General features: G+C 47.0%; 1 protein-coding gene across 2 annotated transcripts in view; it reads left to right on the top strand.

Moving 5' to 3' along the window:
• The first annotated feature begins 594 nt into the window (after positions 1-594).
• Positions 595-17,850, top strand: part of DPP7 (dipeptidyl peptidase 7) — a 32,859-nt gene continuing 15,603 nt past the window's right edge. For both annotated transcript variants that reach the window (XM_044993239.1, XR_006574263.1), the window contains exons 1-7: positions 595-774; positions 1,216-1,329; positions 4,910-5,049; positions 5,798-5,961; positions 7,841-7,976; positions 14,385-14,466; positions 15,915-16,081. In XM_044993239.1, the coding sequence (XP_044849174.1) occupies positions 651-774; positions 1,216-1,329; positions 4,910-5,049; positions 5,798-5,961; positions 7,841-7,976; positions 14,385-14,466; positions 15,915-16,081 (927 nt within the window). In that variant the 5' untranslated portion in view covers positions 595-650. The remainder of the gene's footprint in view (positions 775-1,215; positions 1,330-4,909; positions 5,050-5,797; positions 5,962-7,840; positions 7,977-14,384; positions 14,467-15,914; positions 16,082-17,850) is intronic.

Below are 17,850 nucleotides of genomic sequence, written 5' to 3'. Positions count from 1 at the left end.
CCATAAAAATAATTTAATCTGCCAGGATTTTTTACTTGGTTCTAAAGATTTGTATTATTATCACAATGCACTGGGATAGCTAATGTTAAACGTTTCTGTGCCTAGCTAAAGATGCTGCAGTGTTCCCACTTCTGCAGTTTAAGTAAGAAAATGATGTTATGAATCTGATCTATAAGTTCTCTGTCCAGATCCTGTCAGTGGCTGGTGAAAGGGTGGGGCTGTGGAGCTGCCTTGTGGTTGGGGTGGCGGTGGGCCTGCCTTGTGCGGGGTTTTGCACTTCAGAGGTGGTGACCCTAGTCCCTAGCTGCACCATGCACTAAGCCACATCAATGTCCCCTCTCTGGAACTGCTCCCCCTGCAGAGGGACCCAGCAGCCCCAGCTCCCTGGAGGAGAATGGTTAGTCCCACCTGGCCCGGTTCTCTCCACTCTCTCATCGGGCCCCTGGCGCTAACCATTCTCCTCCAGGGCAAGGCTAATGGGAGGCCGCATTAAACAAGATGGCGGCGCCTCGGTAGCAATGGCGCCCTCCCCACGTGATCTCCCGGCTCCAGCCCCCCCGGTCATGTGATCACCATTCCTCGAGTCATGTGAGTTCCCCATTGCCGCCGAGACACCGCCGCGAGCGCCTTATCGGAGGGGGTTCGAGCCGATGGTTACCATGGGAACCCGGCCCGGAGCGCACTCGCGCCCATTCCTGCTGCTCCTCCTCGCGCTGCCGCTGGTGCGGGGCCTGGGGACCCGGGGGCAGGGAGGGGACCCGCGGCCCGCACGGGGTAGGTGCCCCCTGCCCCCGCTAGCCACGGCCCTGCCCTAACCCGGCCCCGGTACCGACCGCGGGGAGAGCCCTGCCCGGCTCCGCTTCCCTCCGCCTGGCCAGTGGAGTGACTCCGGAGCAGAGCCAGCCCTGCGCTCCACGCGCATCTCTCCCGTTCAGAGTAACCTAGCTCCACTGAATACTTAGAAAGAGTCGTGGAAACGTTTCTGCTTCCGTTAAGCTTTGTAGACACCCGTTTCCCACAGCCTGCCCGTTCGGGTGCCCAGACAGCAAGGGCGAGAAATCGGGACAGGGGTGGGGAGTAATAGGAGCTTATATAAGAAACAGACACAAAAATCAGGATTGTCCCTATAAAATCGGGACATCTGGTCACCCTACTGCCCGTGCCCCTTTAAACCCTGCCTGCAAAGCCAGTGTAACCCAGCCAGTGATTCTTTAGTTTACAGAACTCCAGAGCCTGTTTACAAGGAGCAGTATTTTGAGCAGGTATTGGATCACTTCAACTTTGAATCGTATGGCAATAAGACCTTCCTACAGCGATACCTCACAGCAGGTACGTCCTTTACAAACTGGGGCTCAGACAGAGCTGTGTTTCATCTCCGAAACGTGTTTACTGTTAACAGATTCCAAAAGAATTTGCAGATCTGGGAATGTGGGGGCCCATCTGTCAGTAATTTTTGGAAATATGGTGAAACTTTCACAGAAACATTGTCCTGTGGCTTTTCCGGAATGACACATTCAATGTACTTCCAAATGTCCCTGTGATAGGAATACAGCTGCTGGTATTCCACATTGGCTCTGCTGTACTGCAGCATAGCAAACCATTTCATGGAATTAAATTAATGATGGAAGAGACCTACTAGTTCATCCTCTGAGTTCCAGTTTCAAATACCTTAAGTGATCTGGCTTCTATTATTACTTCCCTTGGAAGATTATTCCACAGTCAAATAAATCTCACTACTATGTTTTTTTTCCTCTCTCTTTTTTTTAAACTTGAGGGTTCCTCCTCGATCCCTGTAAATTCTTTCCTTTTTTCCTCAAGGTTTATATCCATCAAATACTTGTAGACAGTTAGGGCTATGATAGTAGCTAATTTAATGAAGCAATACAGATTTAATCTTTAATCTAATCTTTCCTCACAAATCAGGTCGGAGTTCTTTCATCATTTCTGGTGCTCTTCTCTGTATTCCTCCAGTTTGTTGTTTGTTCTGTTAATGAGGTGTGCAGAGCTGAATGCAGTATCCAAAATGTGGCCACCCCAGAGCCATGGAGTGACCAGTTATGTGAGGCATGAACTGGCCTTTGTTGCTTTGTGCCTGCATTATTATTTTTGGTAACTTCTGTGGCACCTATTGCAGGTGCAGCTTGGTGCTTTGAATACAGCAGAGAAAACAAATGGTTAATCAGATGTTAAACATGTCCTGAAAAGTCAGGAGACTCAAATTCTGCACTGCTGAGGGGTTTTGGGGAGGGATGTCTTGGGGGGGGGGGGAGGGTGCTATGATCAGACAGTCAACAGCTCCCATTTATAATCTTACTGTCGGGGTGGGGAGGCAGAGAAAGACCACCCATAGTTTCTGCTTCCCTCCTCTCCCCCATAAAGTGTCTGCTGCAACAGTTTTGTATCCTGCACTCCCTTGTGCTCATCTAATTTGTTGCATGGTTGGTTATTTAAATCACTGAATGAAACACTTCCTTTAAATTAATTGTTACACTTATTTGATCTTATTTGTCAGGCCAAACTCTGTAAACTGGAACTAAATAATATTTGTAAAAGAAATGGAACATCAGCATAGTAGTTCTGTTAGTTGCAAAATATCTGGGGGAGGGAGGAGTTCTGGGTGTGTCTCCCCACTCCCACACTTTCCTTTTGTGCATTGTGGGCCTTTTGTGATAGTCAATAGGGATTTGAAACAACTAATGACAGCTGGCTGACCAAACTTATTTCACAAGTAAGTCAGCTGACTCTCATGAGATTAGCTGGGAGTTGTCCAAAGTTTCAGTCTAAGAATAAACAACATTTTTTTAAATAAACCCCACACTTAGGTTGGCTATAAGACCAAATCATTCTGGTTCTTCAGAGAATTGCTAGTCCCTTTTGGTGATCTTTCCAGTATGTCATATTTGATTATAGTTCCACTTAGTGGTAATTTACCTCTTCTGTATTTCTCTGCTGATAACCCACATATGTCATGGAAACAGAAGAGGCCCCTTTGCCAATGAACCAGTGTCTGTGATTTCACAACTGATTTATAAATACTTTATCATCACTATTATAAATAGTGGTGTCTCCTAGGGATCTGTACCAGGATCAGTGCTGTTCAACATATTCATAAATGATATGGAAAAAGGGGGTAAACAGTGAGGTCGCAAAATTTGCAGATGATACAAAATTACTCAAAATGGTTAAGTCCAAAGGAGACTGTGAAGAGTTACAAAGGTAGAGAAGCGATTAAAAAGATTTTGACTTTTCAGCTTGGAAAAGAGACAACTAAGGGGGGATATGATTGAGGTCTATAAAATCATGACTGGTATGAAGAAAGTAAATAAGTGTTATTTACTCCTTCCCATAACACAGGAACTAGGGGTCACCAAATTAAATTAATAGGCAGCAGGTTTAAAACAAACAAAAGGAGGTATTTTTTCACACAACGCAGTCAGCTGTGGAACTCATTACCAGGAGATGTTGTGAAGGCCAAAACTATATCGAGGTTCAAAAAGAATGATATAAGTTCATGGAGGATAGGTCCCTTAATGGCTATATTAATCAGGATGGTCAGGGACGCAACCCCATGCTCTGGGTGGCCCTTGCCTCTGACTGCCAGAAGCTGGCAGTGGATGATGGGATGGATCACTTGATGATTGCCTGTTCTGTTATTCTCTCTGAAGCATCTGGCATTGGCCACTGTCAGAAGACAGGATACTGAGCTAGATGGACCTTTGGTCTGACCTATTATGGCCATTTGTATGTTGTTCTTATCTGCTTATTGCATCGATAACTTTACACTAAGTGTTTGTCAAAAATAAAGTTTCAGTCATGTTTCTGTTAACCAGCAGGAGTGTAAAGTCTAATGTTAGACACTTCACAAATGTTTGTTTCCGGACAGACATCTACATTAAAACTCAGCAATCCACAGGCACCTCATGGGATCTTGCTCTCACTCACATTCAGTTATAGACAAGTATATACATGTGATCTGCAACAGTTTTCAGAATGATGGGCTAAATTACATATTCCAGTAAGAATGGGAGATTAGACACAACACATACGGATGGATATCAACCAGATTTTTCATAATGTATTGCCCATTCATACACCATGGGGAGAAGTGATCAAAGATAAATGTTTTTGGCTGACTTCATTACTACTATGCAGACAGTTGTTTCTAGTGTCCTGCAGTTTTCTGAGACTGGATTTCTAGGCATAGAAAAGATATTGTTAGATGCTCAGAACTGGGATGGCACATGGCCCTAAATCTGGAATGTCTGTATTTCTCAGGCCATGGCTACACTTGCAAATTTGCAGCGCTGCAGCAGGGTGTGAAAACACACCCTCTCCAGCGCTGCAAATTGCGGCGCTGCAAAGCGCCAGTGTGGTCAAAGCCCCACATTATTCCCCACAGGGAGGTGGAGTACGGACAGCGCTGGGAGAGCTCTCTCCCAGCGCTGGCGCTTTGACTACACTTAGCGCTTCAAAGCGCTTTGAAGTGCAAGTGTAGCCATAGCCTCAGTGTGTCATACCATCATGAGTGAATCTCCTTTCAAAGAACAATTCAGCCCTATCATACAGTCCTTAACTCCCCATTAACTTAGCTGAGGGACAGAGTCCTGGGCCTTGGCTACACTGGCGCTTTACAGCGCTGCAACTTTCTCGCTCAGGGGTGTGAAAAAACACCCCCCTGAGCGCAGCAAGTTACAGCGCTGCAAAGCGCCAGTGTAAACAGTGCCCCAGCGCTGGGAGCTAATCCCCTCGGGGAGGTGGAGTACCTGCAGCGCTGGGAGAGCACCGTGACCACACTCGCACTTCAAAGCGCGGCAGCGCTGTACAGCTGCAAGTGTAGCCATACCCCTAGCATGCTTTACCAGGCACTTTTTGTTTTCTCTGATGTGCTTCTAATGACTGTCTTTTATAGCTAAATTCTGGAAGAAGGGAGTTGGGCCCATCTTCTTTTATACTGGGAATGAAGGAGACATTTGGGCATTTGCTCAGAATTCCGGCTTCATCCTTGAGCTGGCAGAACAGCAGAATGCGCTAGTGATTTTTGCAGAGCATGTGAGTATTTTATTAACTTTTTTTTTTCCATATTTTATCTCCATCAGGTATTGCCAGCAGCAACCCCAATGGTCCCAGGATAATTAGCTACAAATCCCTTACTCTGAAATTGCTGTGCACCTCCCATGGCCTTTCTAGACATACTAGTGACTCTCCCCTACTGAACCACATATTCTACATTATTTATTATTCCCATCAGCGGTGCAGTATAAATAATAGTTCATTCAGCAAAACCTAGGCTGCATTGTGCTTTAGAATGGTGCTTTTGTAATCAATTTTCTCTAGCTCTGAACATCAATAAATTCACAGCTGGAGAATGGTGTGTGGTGGGGGTCTGCATTATTGTGCTTAACTTGAGAACTGTTGGGTCAAATTCTGCCCTGATTTACCACCCACATAAGCTCTCTGTATTCTGGGGAGCTGCGTGGAATCAAAGGTTTATGAATGAGGTGAGGGTTCAATCTTCATCACTCATTCAACCCTTGGGGTTTTGAGTTGTTGGCCTCTCTGCTAAGATGGCCAACAAGGGGGGCAGTTAACGTCCACTGTTTTAGCTTGTCATGTGACTACTTGTCAGTTACGAAGGGGACAGACCACCAAGGAATTTTAAATTGGCCACCAAACAGCTGTAGGAAGGCAATGACGTTCAGCTTCTGCTGACCCAGGCAGGCTTGAACATGATGACCTAGGAGTAGAGGAGATATGATGCAGCGGGTCCAACATCTCTTTATGCCTCGCTTTCTTTCAGAGGTATTATGGGACATCTCTTCCATTTGGGAAACTGTCCATGCAGCGGGAAAATATTGGCTTGCTCACCGTGGAACAAGCCCTGGCTGACTATGCGGTGCTCATTACAGAGCTTAAAAAGCAGTATGGTGCCAGGGATTGCCCAGTCATTGCCTTCGGAGGCAGGTAAATGCTCTCGGGTCTCTCCAGGTACTTATCTTCCTTTTCTACATTGTTCCCTAACTGGTGTGGTGCTGTCCTTATAGACTTCCCCTTCCAGTAGCAACGCATGCTTTCCCAGGATTCCTTGCTCTCTCGCTTCAGTTTTCTTTGCCCTGAAGCATGATGGGTACTTGCACGTGGTAGGATATAACTCTGGAATGCTGCCCCTTCCCCCTAGTTGCTTCAGTTTGTTTCCTAGCACTGATTCCTGATCTTTGCTCTGTTTAAAATGTCTGGATGAGAGCCATAAAGTCTCAACCCAGCAGCCTTCAGTCCCCTGCAAGGACATGAGGTCTAAAATAGGAGACCATGCTGAGTAGTCAGTTCCTGATCTCTTCCTTACAAGGCTGCTTAAGATAAGGAGATCAATCAGACAGTGTTGATGCCTGCCTAATGGAATAGATTTCAGAGTAGCAGCCATGTTAGTCTGTATCCGCAAAAAGAACAGGAGTACTTGTAGCACCTTAGAGACTAACACATTTATTTCAGCATGAGCTTTCATGAGCTACAGCTCACTTCTTCGGTCTGTGTGTTCCATTCTATGCATCCGAAGAAGTGGGCTGTAGCTCACGAAAGCTCATGCTGAAATAAATTTGTTAGTCTCTAAGATGCCACAAGTACTCCTGTTCTTTTAATGGAATAGGTAATTCGCCTCAGGTATTTAGGGCTGCAACTCCAAAAGGCAGCTTGTCACAGTCAGTCCTGGCTTCTAGTTACTTTAAATAGGCACCATGAACTGGAAATCTCTAAGCAGTGTCAGTGAATGAACTACACCTCTACCCCGCTATAACGCGACCCGATATAACACGGGTTCACATATAGTGCGGTAGCAGTGGGGCTTGGGCAGCGCTTTAAAGGGTCCGGGGCTCTGGCTGCTGTGGGGAGCCCTGGGCCCTTTAAATCGCCACTGGAGCCCTGCCACCGCTACCCCAATATAACGGCGTTTCACCTGTAACGCGGTAGGGATTTTTGGCTCCCCACGACCGCGTTATATCAGGGTAGAGGTGTAGTTCCAGGTTCTGTGCCTGTCCCTGAGCTGACCAAGAATGTTGGACCACCACACCCAAGAACTTCAGGAGACAGGGATGCTTAATGTAAAACTGTAACAAAACATTTTATACTGGGAAAGCAGGAAACTGGTGATGAGACAAAGAGCTTTTGACCAGTAAGTCTCCAGTTCACATTCAGCCCAGGCTGCTGGTGACTGGAAAGATTTTATTAATGGATTGCACTTCAGTAGCATGCGTGAAGGGAATCATTGGTGTCAGTTGTGTTTGCAGTATGGAAACTATCCTAGCGGTTGGTAGACTCAGTAGAGAGGCTAAGGCATTATGGAGACTGAATTCCCCCACTTGATTTTTGGAGGGGATCTTGATGATGCACTTTGGCTGGGCCACATGGGGGAATCTTGTGCTGCTGCTGTTCTGTGGGTAAAGAGAGGACTTCGGTCTCCAGGGTATGCACGGAGCTGCTGGAGGATTTGGGAAAATCAGCAGGTACATGCTGGGGATACACCCCAAGCATAATTGACCCGTTTTAAGTGTGTGTGAGAGATCTTTAGATGGCCTCACACCCAGGCTGCCTCCTGCAGAGTGGAGACCAGCTGCTTGCGCCTCTCAACCTCAGCGATGGGTGTAGATTTGTGTTAATGCTCTTTGGAAAGGAGAGGACCAGAGAGCTGCTGTTTTAAAAAACGTAAGATGAGATTCTCGTTTAGATTCCAGGCTCACTGGGTTGGGCGAGGCCACAACTGCTGGCTCCACAGGGCCCAAATTACCGAACAAGTTTGCTTTAAATCACGTGTTGAATGAAGTAACCCTCCTCTCTCTCTCTCTCCCCCCAGTTACGGAGGAATGTTGAGTGCTTACATGAGAATGAAATATCCTAACATTGTGGCTGGAGCACTAGCTGCCAGTGCTCCTCTGTTGTCTGTGTCTGGGATTGGAGACCCCAACCAGTTCTTTCAAGCTGTCACTGCAGTAAGTGGAAGCTCCATTGAAGGAACAGTAGCTGACTTGTCTCTAAGTGGCAGTATCTTTCCAAACTGCCATCTCCTCGTGATGGGTGAGTAGCTGGAATGGGGACCTCTAAGGAAAAGCAGCTGCTGCAGGATGCCACGCCCTTCCCGTTGTCCGTACTGAACCAGCAGGCCAGCATGGGGTAGAGGCTGCTGTGTTGATGGAGGTCTCCTGGGTGGGTAGTAAAACTGAGCTCTGACCCCCTGTTATTAAAGCTACATTATCCCAATACTAGTGTCCTGGCCAAATTTTATCCTGGGAGCTTCCAGGTAAATCCCCCCCTTGTCATCACAACTGGATATGCCTGGATAAATACCCCTTGTAATCACAACTGCTGTTCTTCATTTCCTGTCCTAAACTGTTGTTTCATTCTGCATGAAACACTACATGGCATCTGCTTACCCCTAGAGGTAGCTGCATTTCAGTAGTGGGCGAAGTGACTCCCAGTACACTGGCAAAGTTTGCCAAGCACTTTGGGATCAGTTTGAGTGAAAGGCCCTGTAAACACAAGACGACTATTGCTTGCACACTTGCAGGGTGATAAAGAGACTTTTGATATATTATTTGGGACTATTTTAACGTCATTGGAATTATTTTATAAGGTCCCCTGGGCTGCAGGTTAGGGCTGGGGGTGACTTGCTAGCTGATAATCTGAGAACATGGAACATTGTGCTAGTGAAAAGTCCCAGTCTGATGACTGTGAAAACTGAAATTCTCAGTGAATCCCCAGAAGAGCTATAGCACAAGCAGCGGCTGGCTTGGCCATCTGCCTCAGGCCCACCTTGCTGCTGTGAGAGCAGAGATGTTCAGTCTCCAGATCTGTCCAATCGGTGGCTTCTCTGAGGAGACTGCACACAAGGAGCAGTGCTGATCCTCATACACCGAGAGCTGAACAGTGGCCAGTAGTTTGGTTCACATAAGCCATTGATCAAGAGGTGGCCACATTCAGGGTAGGATATAAGCCAGTGCTGCAGGTGAAGGTTCCTGTGATCATAGAATATCAGGGTTGGAAGGGACCTCAGGACGTCATCTAGTCCAACCCCCTGCTCAAAGCAGGACCAATCCCCAACTAAATCATCCCAGCCAGGGCTTTGTCAAGCTGGGCCTTAAAAACCTCTAAGGAAGGAGATTCCACCACCTCCCTAGGTAACCCATTCCAGTGCTTCACCACCCTCCTAGTGAAAAAGTGTTTCCTAATATCCAACTTAAACCTCCCACACTGCAACTTGAAACTATTGAAACCATTGCTCCTGCCATCAGGTACCACTGAGAACGGTCTAGATCCATCCTCTTTGGAACCCCCTTTCAGGTAGTTGAAAGCAGCTATCAAATCCCCCCTCATTCTTTTCTGCAGACTAAACAATCCCAGTTCCCTCAGCCTCTCCTCATAAGTCATGTGCTCTAGACCTCTCATCATTTTTGTTGCCCTCCGCTGGATTCCTTCCAGTTTTTCCACATCCTTCTTGTAGTGTGGGGCCCAAAACTGGCCCTCACTAATGCCAAATAGAGGGGAATGATCACGTCCCTTGATCTGCTGGCAATGCTCCTACTTATACAGCCCAAAATGGCATTAGCCTTCTTGGCAACAAGGGCACACTGTTGACTCATATCCAGCTTCTCATCTACTAACCCCTAGGCCCTTTTCTGCAGAACTGCTGCCTAGCCACTCGGTCCCTAGTCTGTAGCAGTGCATGGGATTCTTCCGTCCTGTGTTGAACCTCATCTGATTTCTTTTGGCCCAATCCTCTAATTTGTCTAGGTCTCTCTGTATCCTATCCCTACCCTTCAGCATATCTACCACTCCTCCCCGTTTTGTGTCATCTGCAAACTTGCTGAGGGTGCAATCCATGCCATCCTCCAGATCATTAGCGAAGATATTGAACAAAACCGGCCCCAGGACCAACCCTTGGGGTACTCCGCTTGATACTGGCTGCCGACTAGTTATGGAGCCATTGAGCCAGGTGAGTGATGGGGTGCACTCACCTCTCGGGAGTGTGGCTGGCTGTGATCCTGCACTCTTTTTCCTTTCACCTCCTGTAGGTTGTTACCCTTGTCAGGCAGGTCCTTCCGTGGCTCAGCCCTCTGTCCAAGTCACACACAGTCAGTCTACGTGAACAAACCCCTTCTAGGGTAACAAAGGTCCAACAAGGACTGTTGTTGTGCCCGTGTTGGTATCTTTAGCCCTGTCTCTGGGCTCAATTCTCAGCTCCTCCTGGGCTAGCTTTAAGTCCTTCCCTGCCATATTATAGAGTACTGCTCCCAGGGCTTTCTCCCTGGAGACTTTGTCCACAGCAATTCTCATTGCCTCAGCTATTTGGCCAAGTCACTCTTTCAATTCAGTCCCTTTCCAGGGGGTGGTAACCAAGAGTTCATCAGTTGCCACCCTCCACTCCCCACATGTTCCACCACACCCTGATAGAGGTCCCACCCCACTTTTTTGGCAAAACTGTGGCTTTGTCCAGTTTGCTTTTGCCAACTGATGATCAATTAGCAAGATCAAATGGGATAAATGCCCAGTTTTGTCAAAAAAGTCAGGACAGCCAGCACAGGGTCTGAAAAAGGACCTATCCCAGCCAAAACGGGACATATGCTCACGCTACAACCCAGAGACCCTATAAACACCAGATACCTACTGCTTCCCTTGATAGTTGCTGCTGCATTCCCTGGGCTGCTTCCCACCTGTTGCCATAGTCCTTGGGTTTCCTGCGTCTGTTCCCTGCTTGAGCGGAGTCTCTCCAAGCCACCGTGCCTGGAGAGTCCCTCTGCCTTATCTCTTGTGGTCCCAGCCAGGAACTGACCTGTTCAGGGGCCCTGCAGCTCTTTTTATATGAACTTGCTGTGCTCTGATTGGCTGCTTCCCTGTAGCCTTTCTAGGCAGGCCTGGAGGATCCACCTTCACTGCTCCTTTCCTAGGAGAAGGGGGGTGATAGGACAGCCTCAAAGAGTCTGGTACTAGAGCCCTGCAGCCGGACTGGGATCCTGTGGGTCCCACAGGACCCACTGTCATAATAGCAGGAGCAGGTAAAATATATTTTGTTGTAGGTGGGATCAGGTGGGCAAAACCCCTCCGAAAAAACAGACTGTGGTAATTTGTGGGAAAACACTAAATCTCTCATCAGCTTGTCATAAATAGAATTTCAGCAATGTAAAGTAAGTTTTTCTTTTTTTAAAAAATAAAGGTTTTAATACTTAAATTTAAGCGAGGGATAGAAAGAGATTTGATGTCTATTATAATAGGAGTTAAAGTATTTTTTACATCGTTTAAGCAAGATTTGTTTTATTCTTTTAGTGGTAAAAATAGTGTCCCAATTCAGTTTATATATATTATATAAAATACACACACACACACACACACACACACAAAACTGACTTTTTTTTTTTTGGTAGCATGAGTGAATCTGTCTCTTGTGGCATTTGCAGGATCTAAGGTTTTTGTGGGTGGGCGTGGGATAAAAATGCAAGAAACCAGGTGGGAGTGGGTATTGTGTGACGGAGGCGGGATTTTAAAAAATAGTCCCGCGCAGGGCTCTACCTGGTACACCCATCACAGTCCCGTATCCTGATTCCAGTCCCATGTGACTGATTAATAAATTCTCACAAGTGCAGCCTGCAGATCTCCTCCCTCCTCCTTGATGCAATTTAAAATGAATTTGCTTGTGAAGCAGAGGAGGGAAATTCATTCCTCTTGGCCAGTGAGCAGCAAAACTCTCACTGAAATCCTGACACATTTACCAGGTCATTGCTCCTTCCAGTCTGATATCCTGCCTCTGTCTTTGTCATCAAAGGAAGCTCAAAAGAGCCTTTAATATTCCTGCTCATTTCCCGAGTACACTTGGAAAGGTAGGAGGGAACTTATGTCCCAAGGTAGGAGACTGGATTCTGTCAATCTTAGCTTGCAAAGCAACAGATAAACTCGTAGGGATAAAGTGTCCAGGGCTGCCTGGAATATAGTCACTGTGTCTGACTTGGTGACCTCCTGCAGCATGGAGTTCCACACGCTGATGTGAATGAACATTTCCTCAACTTGGCCCTAAATTAACTGCCGGTTAATCTAAACACTAGTGCCTTTAGCTTGCACACTTTTGTTCTGAAAACCTTATTTAGATTTGGTGGCTTAGCGCCCAGAGAGATCTGTGAAAAATCTTAAGGAAAGGGAATGGCTTGTGTGAAGATGAACTGAAATGCTCTTTAGGTGACCAAATAAAAAGTCTCATTTAAGATCCTAAATTGTTACGGGAATACAGGCTGTTATGCCTTAAAGGTGCACTTTTGAAAACTAAATATTTGAAACCATTTCCTCTTAATCATCAGCCTGGCCCAGCTCTGAGAATTCTTCCGTGTGTGAAGTTAATTCCTTCCCTAACGCAGCGTATGAGACGTAGCTCCCTGCTCTGCTTTAGGTATTAATGATACCATTAATTATTGCAGAAACTTGAAATTGAATTTTTGCTGCTTCTTCTACATTTAAAAAATCCCTTTTCATTGACTCCCAAAATGTGTTTATCTGCAGCGTTAAGACTATCAGTGTGTTAAGATCCCAAACAGTCCCTTTGTGTATTTTTTTTTAAAAGTGCTTCCTTTCGCCTTTAAGGACTCTTCATAGCAGCATTGTGTGCGTTTGAAGAGAAGGCAATTCAGGTTCAGTTGCTGTCCTTGGTGAGAGAATGCACCTGTGTTGTTAATATTCCTAAAGGCAAACAAAACAGTTCATGATTCATTCGCAGTTGTTTGCTTCCTCTCATTCGTTTTGCAGGAGTTAGGCTGCATTCACTTGGAGTGAAGTGCCTTCTATTGAAGGCTCTCCAAACCACTCTGTAAACACTAAGCCTCATAACACAGGGAGGAGATGGGGGGCGTAAGGTAGTGGCCGTGCTTATAAGTGCATGTGCACTTTTTTCACAAGGCTGAGTTCAGTGTGAGCTTTTGTGTGTGCAACTCAGGTACACCCAAGTGCACACTGCACAAGACATTTAGTACCAAGCTTGTCAGGTGATCGGGAGAGGTGGTAATAGAGACTAGGGCCCTGATTCTTGTACCTTAAAGCCATGTCTTCACTAGAAAAACTGTTAACACTTTTTTCCTAGTGTAGACATCACCTGGGGCTACTTCACACCACTCTGGTAGGATAAAAGGATCTTAAAATGAGTGTTATTAGTAACAATAATCCCTAGCTCTTATATCTTCTCCAGCAGTAGACCTCAAAGCACTTTGTAAAATGGCAATAATGATAATTTATTTGTAAATGATAAAGGGAAATTGAGGCACAGAAAAGGGAAGTGAGTTGCCCAAAGTTATCGAGTAGACCAGTGGTCCCCAACCTTTTCGTCTGGCGGGTGCCAGACGAAGGACCGTGGCGGCAGTCGAGCATCCGCCGAAATTCGGCAGCCTTTCAGCGGCGACGCCTCTGGATGATGTCGTTTGTCAGCAGAAAGTGGCGTCATCCAGAGGTGTCGCCGCCAAAATGCCGCCGACCAGGATGTGGGCGCATTTAGATGCCATGGTGCCCGCGGGCACCGCGTTGGGGACCCCTGCAGTAGACCAATGGCATTGCCAGGAGTAGAAGCCAGGTTTTCTGAGTCCCGATCTAGTACTTTATCCAGTAGGCAATGCTGCCTCGTAAAACATAATTTACTCTTGCTTTTAAGGACCCTTTGCACTGGCAGAATGCTCCCAAGTGGCCTTGGTGTAAATAAGAAACAAGGCCTTGGAGCTCTGTAACCGTGACCCATTCCCTTGTTCTAGCTGCTGTGTCCCCTCCTGTCACTTTATACCGAGAGGAGAAGTTGTAATATTGGACTCTTTCTAGCAGAGAGATGGCAGAAAACAAACTGGCTGCCATTCTGTTTGGAGAAGATGGAAGTGTAGCTTACTGCTCCTGGGGGAATGGGTGGGGGATCCGGGCAGAGGTTGTATCAGCACCATTCATAAGAGCAGGGTTTCTCAAACAGGGGTCGCCGCTTGTGTAGGGAAAACCCCTGGGGGGCCGGGCCGGTGTGTTTACCTGCCCTGTCCACAGGTCCGGCCAATCGCGGCTCCCACTGGCCGTGGATCGCTGCTCCCACTGGCTGTGGATTATTGCTCCGGGCCAATGGGACGAGGCAGGTAAACACACCGGACCATCCTGCCAGGGGCTTTCCCTACACAAGTGGCAACCCGTTTGAGAAATCCTGCATAAGAGTGTACATATGACTTGCCAAAGTGGCTTGTAGTCTGATAGCCCTGTTGGTGGCTCATAGTGCCGTCTGCCATGACTGGCTGCTCAGAAAGGCAGGGGCTGCTCCCCTTGGATACAGACCTCAGAACTGTTATCCTTGTTTGTGTCACTTCCTGGCTTGGCTGCTCTAATCTCTCTCTCTCCCATCATTTTAGGATTTTCAGGGCTCGAGCCCAGCTTGTGTCAAGGCCGTGAGCAAAGCCTTCCAGGAAATCAATGACCTCTACTTGAGTGGAGGTAAGATGAGCTTGGCTGCCTACGGCATAATGCTTCTGAATAGCAGGCAGGCGCCGTCTCCAAGGTCCTCTCGGATTGAGGTGGTTGCAGTTTTTAAGCTGATTTAGTTAAACCAGTGCAAACCCCTGTGCAGACCCTTATTTAGGGTTAAGAGTGGCTTATTTTGGTTTACAGTGAAACACTTCAGCTAGATTGAAATGAGACCCTCTTAAACTGAAATAACTGCGTCCTCACAGAGGTTTGCACTGGTTTAACTAAACCAATCTAAAATCACACCTTTCATTAGGCGGGTGTAACTTCCTCATGTAGACAAGGCCTCGGGGTTTTTTTGTTTTACATATATACATGTGATGCACAAGCAGATGATGTGCATTGTGTGCAAGCTGACGGTGATGTCAGCAACTGTTTGATGATCCCAAGCAGCCTCTTACTGGAACCTTTATCAAACATTGTTTTTCTCACCCTTCCTTCTTACTTATCACTCCCTCGCTTCTTGTTTGCTCAGTCCCTATTCTAACTCCTTTCCTCTGACGTAAAGAGGGCTTGTGGGGACCGCTAATGCACCCACTGCTGCTAACTGAGCAGAGAGGGCACTGTGTGGTGCAGTCTCAACTAACCTAGGGTGTCTGCAGCAGGGCTCCTTTTCAGAGCTGGCTCTCCTGACTAGCAGGCCTCTCCAGATGATCTTTGCGTTTTAAGGTGCATCTGAGCTGTAGTGACGCTGTGGGACCCAGGTTTATTCTCACTCAGTGACTCTCACAGTTCCCAAATGGAAAAAGATGCTTTTCCCCACTAACTACCAGTTCTGCCAATTCAACCCCAGATCTGACAGTGCAGCTGGGATCTTTCTGCCTCTGCCTGTCCTGGAATCTGCATTGAGAACTCAGCTGAGGCAGCACAAAGCCGCATTCCCCCAGGACTATGCTGGACCTGCAGAGCTAATGGGAGTGAAAACAACTCTGGGAGCAAACGAAAGAGTCTGACCCTCCTGCTGCAGGGAACCAGTAATCCTCATTAGCTTCCAGTGGGAATTGTATCCTGCTGGGGAGAGACTAGGCTCCAGGAGTGGAAAGGAGTAACGGCTTGTCTACACTTAAAATGCTACAGTGGCACAGCTACATTACTGTAGTGCTTCAGTGTTGACACTCCTTATGCTAACAGGAGGGATTCTCCCGGCGGCGTGGGTAAGCCACCCCCCCACACACACCCCCAACAAGCAGCTAGGTCAGCGGAAGAATGCAGGGTTATTACACAATGGGGGACATTTGCATCTGGACACCCAAACTTGTGTAAGTTAATATGTAGTATTACAAACCCTGTTCTTGTTCTCATAGCTTCATATTACTCCTGACTAGCCAGCCGCGTGGAATGAAGGAAACATGGCACGGCTCTGTGATATCAGTTTACACTCTTTGGAGCATATGTATCACTTTTCTTTCCTTCTGCAGCCTACGATAGAATCAGCAGTGAAATGTCCACGTGCAAGAGGGTTTCTTGCAAGGAAGATGTCTACCAGCTGTTTGAGTTCGCTCGAAATGCCTTCACCATGATGGCTATGATGGACTATCCTTACAAAACAGACTTCATGGGTCACTTCCCTGCTAACCCAGTCAAGGTGAGTGCCAGGGCACTGGAGGGATCAGGAAGAGCTCTTACACCCTCTTGAGACAATGAATATCATCTTGTGTGTTCTTTTCTTTTTGTTCTGCCACTAAATATATCTGAAACTGATTGCTCTGGGGAGGGATGGCTGCGGTCAGCCTCAGCCAAACTCGGCTTTCACTCAAGTTACACACAATACAAGCACGTTGACTTAAACTTTCAAAAGGATCTAATCACTTTAGGAACCACTGTTTTTTGGTTGTCCAACTTGAGATATCTTTAAAGGGTTCTGATTCTTGAAGGGCAAGTGACTCGGACTTCCTAACAATCAAGCTCCTTTTAAGATGTCTCAGGTCAAGCCCCTGCCCCACCACCTTGAGGCACCCAGAATCACTCGTTGCCAGGTCATAGACTATACAGGGTAGCACAGTGGAAGCAAGAACAGGATTTGTTTCCCCAGAGTTTATATTTTTGATCATTTCTAGACAACTAATCCTTTTGACCTTTGTCATGGGTAATTCTTCCTCTCTCCATCCACCCAGGGAAAACACGCTCTGGAGAGCAAGGCTGTGACTTGTAGATGTCCCTTCTAGAATAATACACTGGTTTGTTGACACTAGAATACACATATAATAGAATACCTAGCTCTTATCATCATTAGACCTTCAAGCACTTTACAAAGGAGGTCAGTGTCATCATTCCCCATACAGCTGGGGAAACGGAGGCACAGAGGGGAAGTGACTTGTCCAAGGTCACTTGGAATTGAACCCAAGTATCCTGAGGTCCAGTCCAGTGCCTGATCCACACCATCTTGCTGAATAGCCCAAAGGATTGGGACCCTGGTACGGCACCCTCCAGTCACCCCTCCCAATCCATCTAGGGCAGTAGGTGGCCTTGTTGGTCTTCATTCCGTTTCTGGGGTGTGGCTTGCAGTGCTCTTGAACCACGGTGCTACAGCACAGAACTTCCCCCAAGTTCCTAACTGCTCCACATGGCTGTTTTGCTAAGGAGCTCGTGAATGAGCCACAAAGAATGACCTTCCCCATCCTCTCCAATAGGTGGTCCTCCTTGGGCAGTTGAGGCACCATGCTGGTGGTGTGGAGAAGCATGGGGCCCACGTTGGACCGAGGGTCACAACTGATAAAACCCCAGGCCAAGATTTTCACAAGCAGCTGGTGATTTTGGGGGGCCCAGTTTGAGATCCTTTAGAGAGTCTGGTTTTCAGAGGCCAAGTGGTTGGCTCTCTGACCATCAGCTCCTTTGAAGGTGTCTCAAGTTGGGCCGTAGCAGCAATGTCATTCTTGAAAATCTTGGCCTACTCCTCTAGGTTATTAGCCTAGCACTTTCTGTCACCCAAACGCTGCTGAACACTGGCATACTGGTAACTGACTTCGATTCCCCCCACCTGCTTCTGCTGTCAGAACCTACTGCAGCCCTTTAACATTGTGGCTCCAGCGTGAACTGCTTATTTCCTGGCCAGGTCCAACAACACACTCTGTAATTAGAAGACAAAACTGTTCCACTATCCCCTTACAAAGCAGCTAAACTCAGCTAAAATGCCTGAGTGAAAGAAGATCTGGAAGACCTTGAAAACTGGAAAAACAGAAATGGGATGAAATTTAATAATACAAAGTTGTGCACTGAGGGAATAAAAGAATTGTTGCTATCAGCTGGGGACGTATCAGTTGGAAGCAACAGAGGAGGAGAAAGACCTGGGTGTATTGGTTGATCACAGGATGACTATTAGCTGCCAATGTGATGTAGCTGTGAAAAAGGCTAATG

The sequence above is a fragment of the Mauremys mutica genome, chromosome 18, assembly GCF_020497125.1.
Source record: "Mauremys mutica isolate MM-2020 ecotype Southern chromosome 18, ASM2049712v1, whole genome shotgun sequence".
Classification (NCBI taxonomy): Eukaryota; Metazoa; Chordata; order Testudines; family Geoemydidae; genus Mauremys; species Mauremys mutica.
The sequence above is the reverse complement of the archived record's forward strand: the minus strand, read 5'-3'. Positions and strand labels throughout refer to the sequence as shown.